The sequence below is a fragment of the Oryx dammah genome, unplaced genomic scaffold, assembly GCF_014754425.2.
Source record: "Oryx dammah isolate SB20612 unplaced genomic scaffold, SCBI_Odam_1.1 HiC_scaffold_11077, whole genome shotgun sequence".
NCBI classification, from domain to species: domain Eukaryota; kingdom Metazoa; phylum Chordata; class Mammalia; order Artiodactyla; family Bovidae; genus Oryx; species Oryx dammah.
This window is the reverse complement of record NW_024080471.1, coordinates 5,903,222-5,924,709: the sequence shown is the minus strand read 5'-3', so window position 1 is coordinate 5,924,709 and position 21,488 is coordinate 5,903,222. Positions and strand designations below refer to the sequence as shown.

The 21,488-nt window shown below is 41.0% G+C and overlaps 1 protein-coding gene and 1 non-coding gene across 3 annotated transcripts in view; both read left to right on the top strand.

Moving 5' to 3' along the window:
* The window catches only part of LOC120860477 (methionine synthase), a 124,223-nt gene that overhangs the window by 70,150 nt on the left and 32,585 nt on the right, over positions 1-21,488 (top strand). For both annotated transcript variants that reach the window (XM_040236296.1, XM_040236297.1), the window contains 4 exons: positions 9,414-9,503; positions 10,527-10,679; positions 13,725-13,832; positions 14,876-14,976. In XM_040236296.1, the coding sequence (XP_040092230.1) occupies positions 9,414-9,503; positions 10,527-10,679; positions 13,725-13,832; positions 14,876-14,976 (452 nt within the window). The remainder of the gene's footprint in view (positions 1-9,413; positions 9,504-10,526; positions 10,680-13,724; positions 13,833-14,875; positions 14,977-21,488) is intronic.
* TRNAE-UUC lies at positions 3,621-3,693 on the top strand. The gene has a single exon. It is a non-coding gene; the product is annotated as a tRNA-Glu (tRNA).

Genomic DNA, 21,488 nt, shown 5'->3' with positions numbered 1-21,488 from the left:
TTCTCTAGGTTAAAATGTGAATTTAACTTTGGCAGTACTGCTGACTTTTCCTCTTCCTGTGAAGAGTACGAAAATGTTCTGGAAAAGGATAGGACAGCTTAGGGTTGATTGCATCCTTGGTTTGTCCGTGTCACAGATGGCAAGATTTTGATTTCTGAAGCTGCCTATGTTAGCCTTAGGTTCACTCAACAAAGATGAGTTCAGACTCAGTGCCACTGAGCACGTGACCCTCCTTTCAGTTCCTTAGGACATTTATAATTTCTTAGATGGACGCAGAACAGAATGTCCTGGATCTTGACTGTTGCAAGTGTAAACAAGTTCTTCTTCTCAGTTCATTACATAAGAGACAATGGCTAGATTTCCTTCCCTATTTCCATGATTGTGTCTACTCAGATAGGCAAAGTGCTGAGCCATTTCTTTGGACGCCAGGATACAAGTATGAAACAATATCCAGCTTTTTTTCTTAGCCTGCCTTCCACTTAGCAGGAGGTTGTTCATTAATTGCCAACTAAGACATTGGAAGACTCTGATGCTGGGAGGGATTGGGGGCAGGAGGAAAAGGGGATGACAGAGGATGAGATGGCTGGATGGCATCAGTGACTCGATGGCTGTGAGTCTGGGTGAACTCTGGGAGTTGGTGATGGACAGGGAGGCCTGGCGTGCTGCAGTTCATGGGGTCGCAAAGAGTTGGACACGACTGAGCGACTAAACTGAACTGAACTGAAGACAGAGTTCTACTGAAGACCAGAGGGGCATCATAGCTTCTACTCAAGCATTCTTAGTTAATCCATAAAGTGATGTGCTTTCTCATCTTCTTCTCCACTGCCCAGATGAGACAGCTCTCACTTAGGAAAGATAGGGCTCCTTATTTGTGAGACTATTCTCATTGAAGATTTTGTTGGTTTTGTATTTTATAGCAGTCATTCTTTTCGGTCTACATTCACTTCCAGTACTTGTTTACAAGTTTTTGTTTCTTTATATCTTGCTAAACTGCCAAGAGGTTTTGCTCCTAAGGGACAGATGAAGAGTAAGAGGGGAAATCTTAATAGCAATTTCAAGGCTTCATCAATCCATCATATAAAAAATTGCCTCCTTGTTTATGTAACCACAGAACTTAGAACAAGCCACTGACCCTGTCTGTCAAGTAGGTTAACTGTCTATATTCAAGGTGACTTCTGTTGCTGTTAAGGAATTAACCAAAACAAGTATGCTTTCATCACTGCCAGGAGTCGCCAGCTCTTTAACCATTTCTCAGGGTACACTGATTGCAAACAGCATGAAAAGCAGGAATATTGTGAGGCAAATAAGGGTTGAGCAATTTTTTTCTTTATGAGAGAATGATTCTCTCTTTTCATTGTCAAATAATGTCTACACTCAAGTTTCATCTGATAGATTATTCAATATTATTGTTGAAAAGGATGGGAAGAGTCTCATCTCTGACATTCCTAAACTCTAATGGCCTTTATTGAAAAATAATACCCTCGGTATGGTGCAGGTTGACCTGTGGTGACTAAATTATCTTGGGTAAGAAGAAGTTCCAGGTAACATGAGACCATGTAACTCACGTGGAGTTTGTTCATTGGGCAGTACTGTTTGGGTGTTAATAGGGACAATCTCTGGGTGTGATGGCTCTTGCATGGCCTTGGATTGTGAGAATTCACATGTCCCCAACTTATGATGATGTGCAGGCAGGAAGCATTCAGTAGAAACTGTGCTTTGAATTTTGATCTTTCCCTGGGCAGGCAGTATGCAGTACCATCCTCTCTTGTGGTTCTGGACAAAGGCAGCGGGTCACAGCTTCTGTTCAGCCTGCCATCACGGGGGAAAACAACCACTGACAACCACTCTGGACCCACACCGCCATTCTGTTTTCCACTCTTGGGACAGTATTCAGTAAATTACATGAGATACTCAACATTTTATTATTAAAAAAAAAGCTTAGTTTTAGATGATTTTGCCGACACAATAGGCTAATGTCAGTGTTCTGAGCACATGCAAGGTAGGTGAGGGGCCAAGCTATGATGTTTGGAGGGTTACATAAGTAAGTGCATTTTCAGCTTAGAATCTTCAACAGGTGATAGGTTTATCAAATGTAAGTATTCTTGATGCTTTTCTAGAAAAAAGGTCCTCTCTGTTCCTTATCTGGCCTTGGTTTTCTCGTTGCCAGTGGGTGCTCACACTCCCCTTTGGTTTTCGCTCGAGCAGAGTCGTCCCTTGATGCTGGTCCAGTTTGATATCAGAAATAAAATACATGTCCTCATGAGGCACCTTGCTAATGGGGAACTACTCTTGAGCAGTAGAAGCAGATGAAGGAGTAGCCGATTGAGCAGTTGAGCAGCCACGGTGCTTGGAAGCTTTCTGTTTTGATGACCTTTCTCCATGTGTCTGGTGTCTGGGCCGCTCAGTGTGTGAGGCCGTGACAAATTATGTTTGGATCATGGAGAGCGTCCTACCAAATAACTAGGTGGAAAGCAGATGGACCCAGTATGCCAGGTCATGCTTCTGAAATAGCTGCTCTTAAATGGTACCATTTAGAATATTGACTTTCTGAAGCATGTTTATCATTTATCAGGTGTGATAATGAAACTCTCTACGTGGTGAAAAATCCTCATGGGCCACACACTGCATCCTCGCTTCCCACTGTTCACAGTCACACAGTGTCGCCCCCTTCCTGCCCCTTCCATGTGGCGTACTGCTGTTTTCTGTAAACACACCTGGCTTTTTCCCCAAGAGTGTTTGGAACACTCTGCCCTGTTTTTACTTATCAGACTCCATCCCACAGGCAGGAATTCCCTGATTGTGTGGTTGACAGGACAAATGATGTTTACATATATCAAGTGATGAGAATGTGAGCTTTAGAAGAACTCTTTTTTTGTGGGGGGTGGGCGGGGGGGTGTCATACTGCTCTAGTTTTGTATTTTCTTAAATAAATGTCAGAGTATATAATCTATGAATTTTATAATTTTTAGATCTAAAAATTGAGATATCAACATGTATTAGTGTTAGATGTATAGCATAATGATTTGATATCAGTATATATTGTGGAATGCTCATCACAGTAAGTCTGGTTAACATCCATCACCACATTTGTTTCTGTTTTTAGATTCCAAGTGTAAGTGAGATCATATGGTATTTGCCTTCTCTTTGACTTATTTCACTTAGCATGTTGCCCTCAAGGTCCACCCATGCTTTTTTAAATGGCAGGATTTCCTCTTTTTGTGGCAGAATAATATTCCATTATATATATAGTATATCACACTTTTAAAATGCGTTCATTCACTGATGAACACACAGATTGTTTCTGTGTCTTTTTCTATTATAAGTAATGCTGAAAAAAATACATTTTTAAATTGCTATCTTCTTTAAGGCTTTTCGTCATACGAGAGCAGCATCAGTATTAGTCTCTTGACATGTGAGAGTGCCCCGTGTGATTGCTTGCCACCCCGGCCCTCAGTCCTAGAGCTCCTCCCAGTCCTTCTTCCACGCTGTCCATTAATACTTACATGTTTGTCCTTTCCTTCTCTCCTGTTCCTGCCACTGTAGTTCAGGCTTTCATCATGAACTACTAAAACATTCTCCCCTTTCTAGGGTTCTCTTAAAAATACTACTTTGGTGGGAATTCCCTGGTGGTCCAGTGGTTAGGACCTGGCACTTTCAGTGCAAAGGGCCCAGGTTCAATCCCTGGTTGGGGAACTAAGATCCTGCAAGCCATGTGTCTCACTTCCTCTGCAAAAAAATACTACTTGGCATGTTACTCTGAAGCTTCAGAATTTGTGTCATTTCCCCACCTCCACCCTTGCCACAGTTGCCTGGAAGGTTAAATCCAAACTCCATAGCGTGGATTCCTAGCACTCTGTGGCTTGGCCTTGACTATCCTGTACAAACATTGCTCTGGAAAATCGGTTCTCATTCAGCTTTAAATCATTCAGCTAATATTTACCCATGTTTTGTTTTCTGCTTTGTACTTTCTGAACTTAGAGGATCTAACTAATAAGAGAGGCATGCCCCTGTAGAGCCTGCAGTGCAGTGAGACGTGCCCAAGTATGTAGAGGCAGTCGTCATCCAGTGTGGGGGGTAGATGCTGCGATAAGGCAAGTGCAGGATGCTGTAGACTGCTTAGGAGGGACACTGAACCCACAGGTAGGAGGAAAAGCCTCCTAGAAGGGGTGGGTTAGGGGGACCTGAGAGCTCAGCAGGAGTTAGCCAGGCTAAAGTTTGGGGTTGGGGTACAGTACTGGTATTCTCTGCCAGAGGAGGAGTGTCTGCATCTAGCTGTGGCCTGGTATTCTGGTAGGTGCTAAAGAGAAGATTGTCAGATGAGTGAATGTTATGGGCCAAGGATGAGAGAGATGATGGAGAACATAATGAATTGAGATGTTCAAGATGGGCTGAGTTCTTCAGGAATGGCAGAAGATGAAGCTGGGAGACAACTGGTTCAGGACATTGTCCAGCATGAAAAGGAATCAGTACAACTTTGGAGAGCAATAGGGAGCTTACAGTGAATCTTCCCATGGGGGTAGTTTGATCAGGTTTGCGTTTTGGAAAGGCCCCCCTGGCTACTGTGTGGAAGACGCAATGGGGACCAGGGTGATCCTCGGCTGTGGAGACCAGTTAGATGCTTGAACTATGAAAGTGGAAGAAGTAGAGCAAAATAATGAGGCAGTGTAATTATTAGGGCTAGGTAACTAATTGAATGCGAAGGCTGGATGGAGAGTCAAGAGTGATACTTAGATTTCAGATTTGGGCAATGAGTGACATCAGTTGAGATGGAGGAAACAGATATGCAATTCACCTTCCGTCCCAGGATCATCATGATTTTGTCCCTTTGCTGAATCTGTCCACTTCTTCAAAGTCTCTCTTGACCACTCCAGTTTGTGATGATCACTCTGTCCTCAAAATTCCTAGCCTTGTCTGTGTCATCTTCTCATTCAGCACTGGCACAGGCTTTCTCTTGGAGCTTACCTTTCTCCGTGTATTTCCATCTACCTTGCTGCTGCTGCTGCTAAGTCGCTTCAGTCGTGTCCGACTCTGTGTGACCCCATAGAAAGCAGCCCACCAGGCTCCCCCATCCCTGGGATTCTGCAGGCAAGAACACTGGAGTGAGTTGCCATTTCCTTCTCCAATGCATGAAAGTGAAAAGTGAAAGTGAAGTCGCTCAGTTGTGCCCGACTCTTAGCGACCCCAGGGGCCGCAGCCCACCAGGCTCCTCCATCCATGAGATCTCCCAGGCAGGAGTACTGGAGTGGGGTGCCATTGCCTTCTCCGTCATCTTCTCATTCAGCACTGGCACAGGCTTTCTCTTGGAGCTTACCTTTCTCCGTGTATTTCCATCTACCTTATGATACAGCAAAGTCCTTGAGAGCACGGTCTATGTCTTGTACCTCACAGTGTGCCCACCTCTAAGACGATTTCTGACTTGCCTTTGTTACAGACTCTTCACATATCTGGGTAGTGATGGTGCTACGTGAGAACTTTAAAAGCTCATCAGATATCAGGTTTAGCTTTTCTTACTGCCCTGGAAATCTTTGGTCCCAAGATGCTATCTTTTAGGAAAGAAGAAAAGGAAAAAAAAAAAAAAAAGGAGTCTCACTCTGTCTCTCTACTGAACATTCAAATCCTAGTGAGGATCATTTTATAATTATAGAAATATTGAATCACTATACTGTGTACCAGGAACTAAAATTATAGGTTGATTATGCTTTTAAAAGAAAAACCAAACTCATAGGAAAAGAGATCAAATCTGAAGTTACCAGAGGCAGGGGCTAACAGGAGGGAAAATTGGAGGAAGGGAATTCCTCTTAAGATGTATAATTACTAGGCATTTAATGTATAATGTGATAAATATCATTGACACTGGTGTATAATATATATGACAGATTTTAGAAAACTCAGGAGTTCTCATCACAAGAAAAAAAAAAGTTTTTTCTATTTTATTTTATACCTATATGAGATGATGGATATCAGTTCAGTCACTCAGTCGTGTCCAACTCTTTGTGACCCCATGACTGCAGCACACCAGGCCTCCCTGTCTATCACCAACTCCTGAAGTTTACTCACACTCTTGTCCATCCAGTCGGTAATGCCATCCAACCATCTCATCCTCTCTTGTCCCCTTCTCCTCCCACCTTCAATCTTTCCCAGTATCAGGGTCTTTTCAAATGAGTCAGTTCTTCGCATCAGGTGGCCAAAGTGTTGGAGTTTCAGCATCAGTCCTTCCAATGAATATTCAGGACTCATCTCCTTTAAGATGGAATGGTTGGATCTCCTTGCAGACCAAGGGACTCTCAAGACTCTTCTCCAACACCACAATTCAAAAACATCAATTCTTCAGCACTCAGCTTTCATTATAATCCAACTCTCACAGCCATACATGACTACTGGAAAAACCACAGCTTTGACTAAATGGACCTTTGTTCGCAAAGTAATGTCTCTGCTTTTTAATATGCTATCTAGGTTGGTCATAACTTTTCTTCCAAGGAGCAAGTGTTTTTTAGTTTCATGGCTGCAGTCACCATCTGCAGTGACTTTGGAGCCGCAAAAAATAAAGTCTGTTACTGTTTCCACTGTTTAACCATCTATTTGCCATGAAGTGATGGGACCAGATGCCATGATCTTCGTTTTCTGAATGCTGAGCTTTAAGCCAACTTTTTCACTCTCCTCTTTCACTTTCATCAAGAGGCTCTTTACTTCTTCTTTGCTTTCTGCCATAAAGGTGGTGACATCTGTATATCTGAGGTGATTGATATTTCTCCCGGCATCTTGATTCCAGCTTGTGCTTCCTCCATCCCAGCGTCTCTCATGATGTACTCTGCATATAAGTTAAATAAGCGGGGTGACGATATACAGCCTTGACATACTCCTTTCCTGATTTGGAACCAGTCTGTTGTTCCATGTCCAGTTCTAACTGTTGCTTCTTGACCTGCATACAGGTTTCTCAGGAGGCAGGTAAGGTGGCTTGGTATTCCCATCTCTTTCAGAATTTTCCACAGTTTGTTGTGATCCACACAGTCAAAGGCTTTGGCATAGTCAATAAAGCAGAAGTAGATGTTTTTCTGGAACTCTCTTGCTTTTTTGATGATCCAGAGGATGTTGGTAATTTGATCTCTGGTTCCTCTGCCTTTTTTAAATCCAGCGTGAACATCTGGAAGTTCACAGTTCATGTACTGTTGAAGCCTGGCTTGGAGAATTTTGAGCATTACTTTGCTAGCGTGTGAGATGAGTACAATTGTGTGGTAGTTTGAGCATTCTTTGGCATTGCCTTTCTTTGTGATTGGAATGAAAGCTGACCTTTTCCAGTCCTGTGGCCACTGCTGAGTTTTCCAAATTTGCTGGTGTATTGAGTGCAGCACTTTCACAGCATCATCTTTCAGGATTTGAAACAGCTCCACTGGAATTCCATCACCTCCACTAGCTTTGTTCGTAGTGATGCTACCTAAGGCCCACTTGACTTCACATTCCAGGATGTCTGGCTTTAGGTGAATGATCACACCATTGTGATTATCTGGGTTGTGAAGATCTTTTTTGTGTAGTTCTTCTGTGTATTCTTGCCACCTCTTCTTCATATCGTCTGCTTCTGTTAGGTCCATACCATTTCTCTCCTTTATCGAGCCCATCTTTGCCTGAAATGTTCCCTTGGTATCTCTGATTTTCTTGAAGAGATCTCTAGTCTTTCCCATTCTTTTTTTTTCCCTCTATTTCTTTGCATTGATCACTGGGGAAGGCTTTTTTTAATCTCTCCTTGCTGTTCTTTGGAACTCTGCATCCAAATGGGTATATCTTTCCTTTTCTCCTTTGCCTTTTGAATCTCTTCTTTTCTCAGCTATTTATAAGACCTCCTCAGACAACCATTTTGCCCTTTTGTATTTCTTTTTCTTGGGATGGTCTTGATCACTGCTTCCTGTACAGTGTCACGAAGCTCCATCCATAGTTCTTCAGGCACTCTTATCAGATCTAATCCCTTGAATATATTCACCACTTCCACTGTATAATCGTAAGGGATTTGATTTAGGTCATAGCTGAATGGTCTAGTGGTTTTCCCTACTTTCTTCAATTTAAGTCTGAATTTGGCAATAAGGAGTTCATGACCTGAGCCACAGTCAACTCTTGGTCTCATTTTTGCTGACTAATAGAGCTTCTCCATCTTTGGCTGCAAAGAATATAATCAGTCTGATTTCGGGATTGACCGTCTGGTGATGTGCTTGTGTAGAGTCTTCTCTTGTGTTGTTGGAAGAGGGTGTTTGCTATGACCAGTGTGTTCTCTTGGCAAAACTCTGGTAGCCTTTGCCTGCTTCATTTTGTACTCCAAGGCCAAATTTGCCTGTTAGTCCAGGTATCTCTTGGCTTCCTACTTTTGCATTCCAGTCCCCTATAATGAAGAGGACATCTTTTTTGGGTGTTAATTCTAGAAGGTCTTGTAGGTCTTCATAGAACTGTTCAACTTCAGCTTCTTCAGCATTACAGTTGGGGCATAGACTTGGATTACCGTGGTGTTGAATGGTTTGCCTTGGAAACGAACAGAGATCATTCTGTCGTTTTTGAGATTGCACCCAAAGTACTGCATGTCAGACTCTTGTTGATTCTGAGGGCTACTGCATTTCTCCTAAGGGATTCTTGCCCACAGTCATAGATATAATGGTCGTCTGAGTTAAATTCACCCATTCTGGTCCATTTTAGTTCACTGATTCCTAAAATGTTGATGTTCCCTCTTGCCATCTCCTGTTTGACCACTTCCAATTTCCCTTGATTCATGGACCTGACATTCCAGGTTCTTATGCAGTATTGCTCTTTACAGCATCGGACCTTGCTTCCATCACCAGTCACACCCATAACTGGATGTTGTTTTTGCTTTGGCTCCGTCTCTTCACACTTTCTGGAGTTATTTCTCCACTGATCTCCAGTGGCATATGGGCACCTACCGACCTGGGGAGTTCATCTTTCAGTATTCTATCTTTTTGCTTTTTCATGCTGATGGATATACATTAAACTTATTGTAGTAATCATTTCATTTGTACACTTTATGTTGTACACCTGAAATTTTTGTAGCACTGTATGTCAATTATAGTTCAATAAAACTGGAAGGAAGACAATTTTTAAATAAAAGTTCAAAACCTGTAAGATTTCTCTCTTTTCCTCTCTCCTTGAAGTGAAGTGAAGTCACTCAGTCTTGTCTCTTTGCAACCCCATGGACTGTAGCCTACCAGGCTCCTCCATCCATGGGATTTTCCAGGCAAGAATACTGGAGTGGGTTGCTATTTCCCTCTCTCCTCACCTCAAGCATTTTCCAAAGATTTAATTCATGCTGGCACTGTGCCAGGGCCTTGAAACATAAAGGAAGGATAAGACATAGTTTTTTTCTGCCAACTAGCTGAGTAAGTGACCTATTGTATCATCTCTCTGCTCACATTTCAATCCAGACTCAGGGCAAAGGAGGGAAGAAAGTCATCCAGACTGATGAGTGGAGGAATGGCCCTGTTGAAGAACGCCTTGAGTACGCGCTTGTGAAGGTGAGTGTGGGGCTGGAGGCCGGTTGTTGGTCCTGGTGGCTGATGACATGGCTGGAGGAGAGGTGCTGGCAGCAGCTGACAAAGGAGATTCCCTGGACTACTCCTGAGTGATTTTGCCCTCCATCTTGCCCTATGTCTAGTACATTAGGCAGTGTCTGGAGATATGTTTGGTTGTTCTGACTGGAGTGGGGGGTTTTTACCTGCATCCAGTGACCAGGGATGCTGGTAAACATGCTACAGTGCACAGGAGAGGCCTGCGCCACAAAGAATTATTGAGTGCGAACTGTCAGTAGTGCCAGAGGTGAGAAGCGCTGTTCTAGACCATGTGGCTGTCTCTTGATCAACAAATGAGTTCTGGCTCTTCTGCTGTAGTTAGACGTTTAGTCCAAGAGATAGATAATCTCTTGGCTTTGGTTTCCTCATTTGTGAGTCTGGAAATTTCAGGTTTTTTGTTTTGTTTTGTTTGTCTCTAGAATTTAACTTTTAATTTCTTGGAACTTTTGAGATTCACTTACTTCAGGTTGTGGAACTAGTCATCCACCTCTTTGGATCCTTGAACTGGGGACACTGGAGGATTAGGGCTTGATCAGTGAAGGCTAGGTCCTCCCTGCACCCAGCCCTGTCGGTGGGAAAACAGTGATTTCACAGGAGATATTTGTTTACATGTAATCTGTTAAACCACTAGGATAAAAAGTGTATTTTATTATGAATGTGAACTTATTAGTACTCCTTCTGTCACTAATTTTTCACTTTATATCAGTAAAATGCTTTATGTCAATAAAGCCATCTAGGCACTTTACACATTTAATCATCAGAATAACCATGTGAGGTTGGTATTATATGATTATTAAATGAGGAAACTGATGCTTAGTAAGTTGTCTAAATTAGTGATAAGAGCCAGGATTTAAACATATGCAGTCTGATTCCAAAACCCACACTCTGTAACTATTTATTTGTTGTTGGATGTTTGAACTTAAGCCAATTTATCCTGTGAATTTTCCCTAATTTTTTGGTTTTCTGTAGGGCATTGAAAAATATATTATTGAAGATACTGAGGAAGCCAGGTTAAACCAGGAACAGTATCCCCGACCTCTGAATATCATTGAAGGGCCGCTGATGAATGGCATGAAAATTGTTGGTGATCTTTTTGGAGCTGGAAAAATGTTTCTACCTCAGGTTGGCAAATGGTGGGGGAAGAGTTTCACAATTGAAGGAAAGAGCCTTTATCTTTTAATAAATAGTAAACTTGAGTCTGTTTCTCTGGTTTTAATTTTGATGAGAGCCCAGGGGCATTGAGGTGTGATTCTGTTCATTCTTTGTCTGAATTCACTTTTAGGCATAGTCTGAAAAGTCCATCTAGGGTGATGTGGGCATTAGAGGTCATCTGGACATTCCCAGCATTAGTCTTCATGTTCTGGGCTCTGTACCACCTCTTACCCCAGCAGAAGTCTCTCCCCCCACCCCCCAAATTAAAATAAAACCCAAGATTAATGTAAAGTAAATCATGTTAAGATTTGATTTGACCAGCCAGTGTTCATCCTTAAGGATGAATATTTTGAAAAGATCATTGCCATTTTAAATAATGATACACATTAAATAATATGTTTCAAGTAAAACCAGTAGTCTTACTCTTATTTTGATTTACAGCAGCTACCGACCACATTGATTACCATTGGTACTTTTTGAGACTTCTGGGTTCAGGTCTGTGAGGCATACAAAAAACGAAAAGTCCCTGTTCTTTTTTTTTTTCTTTAACTTTTTAAAATCGAGGTATAATTGATTTTTAAAATTTATTCTATGTTTAATTATTCATTGTCCATTCCCCATTTTCCTTCATAACATTTATCTTTTCTTATAGATTTACAGTTTTATAATTCACATGCAATAAGATGTGCATGTTTAAAGAATGCAGTTTGATAAGCTCTAACATGTCTGTGTCTGTGAAACCATCACCACACTCAGGGAACATCCAGTTGTCCTGCATTAGTCTCCCCAAGTCGGGGACAGTTTCACGGCCTTTTTTTTCATGATGTCCACTTATTGGTTTAACTTCTTATGTTTGAGTAAACTTTAGACTTACAAGTTGCAGATGCAGTTTAAGTGATCATGTATCCCCCTCAACTTCTTCCCCTAATGTTAACCTTTTCACTTGATTGTAGTGTAGTTATCAGAACCAGGAAATTAATATTGATATAATCATGTTAACTAATGACCTTATTCACATTTCTCCAGTGTTTCTGCTGCTCTTCTCTTCTCTGTGTGTTCCACAATCCCACTTTGCTTTTATCTTGAACAGTTCCTGAGTTTTTCCTTATGACCTTGACTTTTGAAGAGTATTGTACAGTTTGGTAAATGATAGGCTCTCTCTCAGTTTGAATTTTCCTGTTTTCTCATTTTTGGCAAGAATAACACAGAGTAATGCTGTGCCCTTCTCATATCAGGAAGCCCATCATGTTGCTATGTCTCAGTACTGGTGAGGTTAACTTTGATCATTTTGTTAAGAGTGTCTGCTATGTTTCTCCACTGTAAATTTTTTTGTAGGGAGAAACATTGAGACTGTACAAACACCCTGTTTTCTCATCCTGCTTCTCATGAATTTTAGTATACATTCGTGAATTTTATGAAAGTCCCTGTTCTTTTTTGTCTATTTAACAAATTTGACATGTTACGTTTTGTAAATTTAAGGTGTACAGTGATACATATTTTAATATGATTGCCATTGAAATAATATTTATCACACTGTATCATTATAGTACATTATTGTCTATTCATTATACTGTGTGTTAGATCCTTGTGGCTTATTTACTTGTTACAAGTTTGTACCCTTACATATCATCAGTCTTACCCTCCCATCCCTACCCCATGGTAACCACAGTTTCACTCTCTGTTTTGTTTTTTTCTTTCCAGTTTGACTTCTTTTAGGTTCTGCATATAAGTGAGATCATCCAGTACTTGTCTTTCTCTTTCTGATTTATCTTGCTTGTTATAGTGTCCTCAAGATCCATCTGTGTTTTTTGCACATGGCCAGATATCCTCTCTTATCATGGCTGAATGATACTCCATTCTGTATATATACTACATCTTTTTTATCCATTCATCTGTTGATGGGCTTTTGGGTTGTTCCATGTCTTGGCTGTTATAAAGCTGTGATAACCCTATTGAAATCCTATTTTCATTTCCTGTAGGTTTCTACTGAGAAGTGAAATTGCTTGATCATGTGGTCGACCTATTTTTAATTTTTCTAAGAACCTCCATATTGTTTTCCATTCCCACCAACAGTGTGTAAGAGTTCCCTTTTCACCACATCCTCACCAGCGCCTGTTGGTTTTTGTTTTCTTGATGGTGACCATTCTGACATATGAAAGTGAAAGTCACTCAGTTATGCCTGACTCTTTGTGCCCGTGGACTGTGTGGTCCATGGAATTCTCCAGGCCAGAATACTGGAGTGGGTAGCCTATCCCTTCTACAGCAGATCTTCCCGACCCAGGAATTGAACTGGGGTCTCCTGCATTGCAGGTGGATTCTTTACCAACTGAACTATCAGGGAAGCCCTGAGCTATCATGTGTGAAGTGTGTGATTTGTATTTGTTATCTCCCTGACACTTAGTGATGTTGAGCATCTTTTCATGTGCCTATTGGCCATTTTGATATCCTTTTTGGAAAAATATCTTTTTAGTTCTCCTGCCCATTTTTTAATCAGATTATTTGGGGTTTTGTTATAAAGTTGCATTAGTTCTTTATATATTTTGGATATTAATCCCTTATCCAATTTATGTTTACAAAATTTTTCTCTAATTCTATAGACTTTAAGGCTCTTTTTCCTTTTGCATAAGCCTTAATTATAAGTGAATTGTGACACTGGGGATTGAGAAGAGAAGGCTGAGAAGGGGCTTTTGGAGGAGAAGCTTGACACTTGGAGGATGTGCAGAACTTCAGGAAATGATAGAGGGCCTTCTAGGTGGAGAAAAAATAACCTGCAGAAGTTCAGAGGACAGAAACTGCAACATTTGATTTCCAGCCTTGTTTTTCTTCTTCTGTACCTGACTGATTAATTTTCCTCATGGTGAACTCATTTCCTCACCCACCCACTGTCAAAAATGGACTCCAGGGTGGCTGACCTGAGGTCAAAAATGCATAATTTGTGCTAAAATTTCACAAGCAACTGTGTGTAACCATCCAGGTGTTTTGGTAAAGATGCCTGACTCTGTATATTTTACCCAGGTTATAAAGTCAGCTCGGGTCATGAAGAAGGCTGTGGGTCACCTTATTCCCTTCATGGAAAAAGAGAGAGAAGAAACCAAAGTGCTTACTGGCAAATTAGAAGATGAGGCAAGTCATTTTGTTGGGGCCTGTGGATCTTGTGAGGAATTGGCTCTGGATACTCTTACTGGGCTGGAGGGTAGGGACCTGAGCCACTGGGCTTGACTGTGTCATTGACGATGAAGCAGAGAAGTGAAACAACTTTTTTACCAAGTATCAGAATACCCTGGGATTTTCTATAGAACATGGCTTTAGGGAATTTTTAATAGAAACATTATTTTCTAAACAAAGCCGTGATTTCAAGACAAAACCAGTTCAATCATTCATCTACCAACTATTTACAGAGCTCTTACCACTTGCCAGGTAGTGTGCTCGACTCTGTAGCTAACAAAGATCAGCCCCTGCCCTTGAGATCCTGCTTGGTTTTGGGAAAACCTCCTACCCAAATACCGTCTGCGTGCTGGCCGTGCTCTTGGCACCACTGCTGGATCTAGCTCCCTGCCTGTTGGCTGCCCCACCTCAGTAAATCATGAAGCTTTTGACCTGTTTAGCTCCCTGGGCTTGGTCAGCTTTGGCCCCTAAGATTCTGAATTCTTAAATCTATCTGTGTTTGTGAATGGCTCTGATGTAGTGTTCATAAAAATCCCACTTGCCTTGCATGTCTTTTTCTTTTCTTTCTTTTTTTGAGGGAGGAGATGGTGGCGGAACAACAGTGTTGAAGAAGAGAGCCTGAGCCCTCCTGCCCTGGGCTGCTGTGGTCCTTCCCATTCTGATGGGACACATGCAGTTCACCAGAGCCTCCCTCTCCCTTTACTGCTAACATTTACTAAACATTTATCAAATAGGTTTGGGGGTTACAAATATGATCTCCAGTGATGGGACTGTTTTATATTTGAACTTAAACTGTTTTTGAGATGATCGAACACATGATCTGGGTTGAAGCCCCCTCAGTGAACCGCCTGGGGGGTTGCTGCAGAGCACGAGGCTTGGGTTCCGGGTCCATCTTTGAGGGTTGCCTTGGTTGCATTGAATTGCTTTCTGTTCCAACACCTGTCTGGCTCCAGAGAACCAGGTGACCCTAGCAGTGCTGAGCTGTTTGACTTCCTCTCCAGGACCCTTACCAAGGCACCATCGTGCTGGCTACTGTTAAAGGTGATGTACACGACATAGGCAAGAACATAGTTGGAGTGGTTCTTGGCTGCAATAATTTCAGGTAAATTAGGACCCACCTTTCTTACCTGAGCCCCTTTCTTATTTAAAGTAAAAGCATTAACAGGTGATTCATCTTTGGGTGGGGAGGGCAGGGTAGAGCTGTGGATGATAGAGGTGGTTTTTCTTTTTCTTTACATGTTTTTGAATTTTCTACATTGAACATACCTTTTCAAATGAAGTAATTTAGTAATTATTTAATGGTGTACATTCAGTAAGGACAAAAAAGAATAGAAAACAGTATTCAAGCAGGGTCAAACAGCCCAGAGGCTTCTGGGGAATTGACTTCAGGCCAGAGGCTCAAACATTGGACCCCACCCCATGGCCGTATTTCCTTTTTACTCTCAATAAGCTGCCAGATTTTAAAGCCAAGATCTTATTAAGACCTTGGCTAAATGGAGTTTTATAAGAAGGTTTTGACCATTCTTTTTCCTTGCTTAGAAGAGAACCATGCATACCTCTTAGTATTGATGAAGCTAGTTTTTGAATGCTGTATACAAGTAAAATCCCTTTCTTATATCTCTCATTATAGTTGAATAATTATTTAGCGCCAATTTATTTCTGTGTGAGAGCTTATGACCCACAGTAAGAGCATGTTTTGCTCAGATTTCAACATATTCTTTGTAATGAAAAGCCTGATATAACTAATGTCTTCTCTGGCCCGTATCCAGCCAACGGTCCTTTTGAGGCGTGGACTTCTTTCCATGTGCTGTTTTCACTGTAGAGAGGAGAAACAACTGCAGCAGGGCCCCCTTGGGGTTAGGGTTAGACAGTTCCCACTGTCAGATAACCATTACCCTCTAAGCCCCCTCCCAGCTTTCAAACTCTTCATCCATGTCTGCGTTCAAGGCTAACTAAATGCAGCTAAGGAAGGTTGGAGATGAAGGAGTGTTGGCAGAGTGGCACCTTCTTCCTCTGACTGTCTTCACAGGCCCTTCTGTTTGGCTGCCTGTTCACTATCAAAAGACGGAGCATTTTCTCCTTGTCCTGGAAATAAGGAATATTGTTCTTGGAATACATTTATTATTTTTTAAAGATAAATATACCAGAGAGACAATGAGGTTGTTACAGTAAGATTTTTACCTATAGAATAAGTATTTGGATGAGGAATAAATATTTGATAAGGTGTTGGCTTCCTAAAATCTCTTGACATTTCTACTGTTGTCTCATCTTTTCAAATCCTATGCTGTTGATTTCTGTTTGCATTCATCTCAATTAGTTCAAATTCATTTCAGCTAATAAATGTTTATAGATCATCTACTATATACCATGAATTGTATCAGAGACAGCCAGATGATTTAATTGACTTTTCTCCATTCAGGAACTTTACTGTTTGTCAGGCTAAAAAGCCAGGTACATATTCAGTGGTGATAATAGGACAAAAACGACTGAAAAAAGGCAATTTGTAAGCAAGCTCCCTAAAGCAATTCTTGAGATATCATTGTCTGTGTTTATCCTTTTGTATTATGAAAAATGGATAAGTAGCTGAGAGAATCATACCAGTAATGTTTCTTCCTCCAGTAAAGGCATTTTAAGAGGCCAGGGAGAACTGTGGCATTTTTCCAGGGTGCTACTGGAGCCCGATGTCATCAGTGAAAGCGACTTATTAAACCCGAACGCTTTCCTCCAGCACACCCATCTCCTCTGGCTTGTATGCTGGAGGATCGCTTATTTTTTGCTGGCTTCCCAGGTGACATAGTGGTAAAGAATCTGCCTGCCAATACAGGAGACACAAGAGACCTGGGTTCAATCCCTGGGTCAGGAAGATCCCCTGGTGTAGGAAATGGCAACCCACTCTAGTATTCTTGCTTACAGAATTCCATCACCAGAGGAGCCTGGTGGGCTACTGTCCGTGGGTTTGCAAAGAGTCAGACGTGACTGAGCACTCACATAATAATGGCAGCTGGAGAAACACCTTCTGATGAAACTTTATTCTTTTTGTAAAAAATAGTGAACGTGCAAACCTTTTTTCCTTGGGCTCAAATACCCCTTTGGGTCTTGTGTCTCATAATACATGGACTCTCGACACTGATGGGTTTAATGTTATCATGTCAGGTAGTAGACAGATGCCCCTGAGATAGGCCTTGTGCAGTGAAATGTACACTTTGACTACGTATCCGTGCTGCAGGCTAATGCCTGGGTGAATCACCCAGCTAATTGAGTGAGTCTAGCAAACCATCTAGTACCAGATGCTAATACAGCTTTTTCATTCCCAGCTCTTCGTCACTGGTCAGTAAATCTCATGAAATGCTAAGAGTTCCTTGTGGGGAAAAAAGAAGTAAAAAGGACTCAAAGTGATAGTTCTGTCTAGACAGAAAAAGCACATTTTTTTATCAGGATGATGCAATAGAATTTGCAGATTTGAGAATTTGAATAGATCTGGGGATATGTCCACCTTAGGTATTAGAGTTTACTAATACCTAACATTTATTCACCACTTCACAATTTATATAGTGCTGCTTTTATATAACTGATTTTTCCTTTTTTCCTCCTTTGTATTCTTTTCCTGATTTCTTTCTTTTTCTTTTTTTCTTGTCCTTCATTCTTTTTTTCTTTTTATGGTTTTGATCCTGCTTTGCCTGCCTCAATTATTGTACTTCTCATTTTATACAACTAGCAAGTGGCAGGCCATCCTCAGGGCTTCTGAGTCCAAAAGTCAGGATTCTCTATTGTGTCAGTTTAGCTTTCAATATTTATTCCAGTTTTAAGCAACTTTAACTGTAATGTCTAATATTAATATTCCAGTTTAATTTCTCTTTAGAAATAATTTAGAATATTTAAACATATTTTGATCAGATATTTGATTACATTAAAGTTGAGTTTAGAATACTCTAATAATTATTATATAAAAAGACAAATGTAGACTTTTCCCATTTAACATAATGCACAGTTTAATTGGATAAGAAAAAATAGGATGTAATAACAAAATTTAAAATTAAATATCATACATCTAGTACTTTTAAAAATATGGATCCGGTGAAACAGATAATGAGATGTATTTTCGTGTTAATCAGTGGTTCTTAATATAAATGTCTAGGATGGGTAAATAATACATGGTTAAGAAGGGAACTTTAAAACTGTATAATGCTAGAGTTTTCAGCTAAGTGAGGAAAAGGAGTGTATTTAAGTCAAGGGCACACTAATCTAATCTTTACTAGCACCTTACAGGTTCTCTTGATAATTATTTGGATGCTTTTAACTGGTGTGTGTGTGTGCTTTTGGAGCTTAATTGAAATAGAATTGACATACCACATTGTGTAAGCTTAAGGTGTAAAACGTTGATTTAATTTGCAGTACGATCACAACATAGTGTTAGCTAACCCATCACATAATTACCATTTCTTATTTGTGGTGAGAACATTTAAAATACACTTTCTTAACACTCTCATAGCATGCAGTGTTGTTAACGCTGTTCAGAGTGCTGTGTATTAGATCCCTAGAACTTAGTCATCTTCCAGCTGGAAGTTTGTACCCTTGACCAACATCTCCCCATTTTCCCCACTCTACAGCCCCTAGAAACACCTCTTCTACTCTGTTTCTGTGCATTCAGCTTTTTAGACTCTCCATATAAGCCTGTCATACAGTATTTTTCTTTCACTGTATGTCTTATTATCTCAGCATAATGCCTTCAGGGTCCATCCATTGTTTCAGTGGAAAGATTTCTTTCTTTCTTATGGCTTCTTAATGGTTTCATTGTATGCATATATCACATCTTTATCCATTTATCTGTTGACACGCAGCTTAACCACACGTTGGAAATCTTGGTTGGGACTGCAAACTGGTACAGTACTCCCATCTAGTGGTGGTACGTGTGAATTGCAGGATCAGAAGACACTGCCACCTTCAACTTCACTAAACGGATGTGAGGCACCCTAAGAAAAATTAGTTTTATTTTACTTTGTAATTCTTTCTGGAGAGTAAAAGGCGCTTTATCTATTAGAAGATTTATTTTCAAAATTTTATATATCCTTAAATAGTTTTGGATGCCTTTGCTAAGGCATTTGGTGCAGCTTACTTTTTGTCTGAATTAGAAGCCCAAATTAAATGCTTGTGTTTACAGCTCTGTTATAATCACTTTAGAATGATGATTGTAAAATTTTAAAATTTCCATAGCATTCATTTTTATTTTCTTTAATCTCTCGTGAGGCAAAATAAAAGAATGTGTATAAGAAGAGGCTTACAGACATGGGGTATAGCTCAGAGTGCAGAAGGGAAATCAAGAGAAAGCCAAGGGAGGTGTAGAGGTATGCAGGGGAAGCAGGGAGTTGTAGTAAAGGGGAGAGAAAATGGGGAGGGGTGGTGGGAAGGATGGCGGCAGGCAGGGATGGGATTGATCCAGGCTTCGGATCCTTTCCTTCAGCCAGAGTTCCCCAGGGCCAGTTGTTCATGATTCTAGACCTTCGTTGTGCTAGTCTCTACTGGATGGCCCTCTTCTTTCCTTCACCTGGCTAATACTTGCTCAAGATTCAGGCGATAGTACCCTCCTGGAATCCTTCTAAAACTGTTGTCCATGTATGATGGCCTCTCACAGCACACTGTAAAGGCCTCCTGCCTGGCACTTACCACACTGTATTCTAATTTAGAACTTTCCAGCAGTTTCTTAACTCACATGTGCCCAGAAACACATCCCCTTCTTTCTCCAGGGTGTGACTGAGGACAGCCCCAGGCCTAGGTTGGTTGACCCTGGTGGCAAGTAGCCTCCTTCCTGTATCCCAGTGCCATAAGTACTATTTTCTATGCATGGAAAACATGATAAAGTGCTCCTCTAAGCAGTGATATCTTTGAATGTTTCCCAACAGAGCTTGTTAAAGCAGCCTAATAAGTTGGAAGTTGAACTCATCATACTCTAGGCCCCTAGTTCATTGTTTCCAGACCTCTTCTTAACCTCCCTAACGGCTGGTCATCTCTCTTGCTGATTGCTCCTTCTCTGTGTGACCCCTGCTAAAGGGGAATACTTCAGGGCTTAACCCTGGGACCTCTTCTCTGTCTGCCCTCACTGCTTCTCAGACTTCAGTGCACTTTCTGACCACCTGGGGATCTTGATAAGTCAGATCTGATGAAAATAGGTCTGGACAGACAGGCTTAGATCATCTCATTCAGTCTCATGAATTTTTTTTTTTCTATTCCTCTCCTCTGTCATCTCCTCTCCCCTTCCCCTCCTCTTCCCACTCTTCCCTCAACCCCTTCTCTCCAACCCCTACCCACTTTTGGCAATTCATTTTTCTAAATATTTTACACATGGTCTCAGGACTTCTTAATGCCATGTAATATGCCAACAAGTCCCAGGTTTTATCTCCAGCTTGGATTGCTCACCTGGGCTGCAGGCTTACAGATCCAGATGACTACCTGAGAACTCCATTTAGATTTCTTTAAAAAACTTAATATTTTGAAATTTTAAATAATCACCATTAAGATGCCCTCTTCTCCCTGTCTGAGCTCACTCCCTACAGCTTTCTCCTTCCTCCATTTCTATCTGACCACAAGGTCTTCTTACTTTTCCTCCAACAAAGCAAGCAGGCACACGATGTTCCTGAAAGATAGAGTGCCTGAAACAAGAAAAAGGATTGAGAGCGAGATGATTCTTACCATCACACTGAAGAGTTGTAATTCTTAAAATACAACATACAATGTTGAAAGCGTCATCTTTGAAATCCATACCTCTTTGTCTTGATGTAAAAGCAATATGCTCTTTCACTTAGTGTTATAGGCTGTATTTAGTCATAGTTCAACAAATCCAGTTACCGGACTGTGTGCAGTGTGCTAAAGAGAAAGAAAGGGGCCACCTCACCCGTTAAACGTGCAGTGCCCCATCATCAACCTCTGTGGCGTGTTTTCTAGTGGATTAGTGCTAACAGACCTGAAGAGAGTCATCATTGATTTGAAATTGTCCACTTTCTGAGGATTCTCTTTGTGCTAGTTTTTTTTTTTTTTTTTAAGAAATTTAAGTACTATGATAACAAGCTAAAAAATCCAACTTAAATATAAACAGGTATATAATGAGAAGCAACGCTCCTTCCTGCCCTTGGTGTTCAACACCCACTGTTAACAGCTGCTATGATGTCAGGTAGTGGTTCTTAAGCATTGCTTTTTTTTTTTTAACTTATAATCATTTTGTCTGTTTAGTTATTTAGGAATTGTTGACATGAGGAAACAAAAGAAAATGTGCACTGTAATTTTTAAAACATCATTTTAACCAATGCTCATGATGAAATTACATTGTCAAAATGATGGACCTCCTTGGTGCTCTCTAAATCTAGAATAGAGGAGTAGTTTATAGAACATTTTCCAAGGCTAGAATCCCGTTTTCTCTGAGATCCAGGAAGCCGTCTCCGTCCTGAGTCACAGCTCCGTGGAGTCGCTCTGTCCGAGGGCGCGCTCCAGGCTTCCTCCGCCCAGTCCCACGCTCCTTGTGTGCCCTCCGTGGTCTGCTCTCCCTTGGAGTCTTGCTCGTCTCTCGTGGTTGCTGTCCTTTCATTCCTTCTCCCTCTCCTTTGACTAATGGGAGATTGCCTTCTC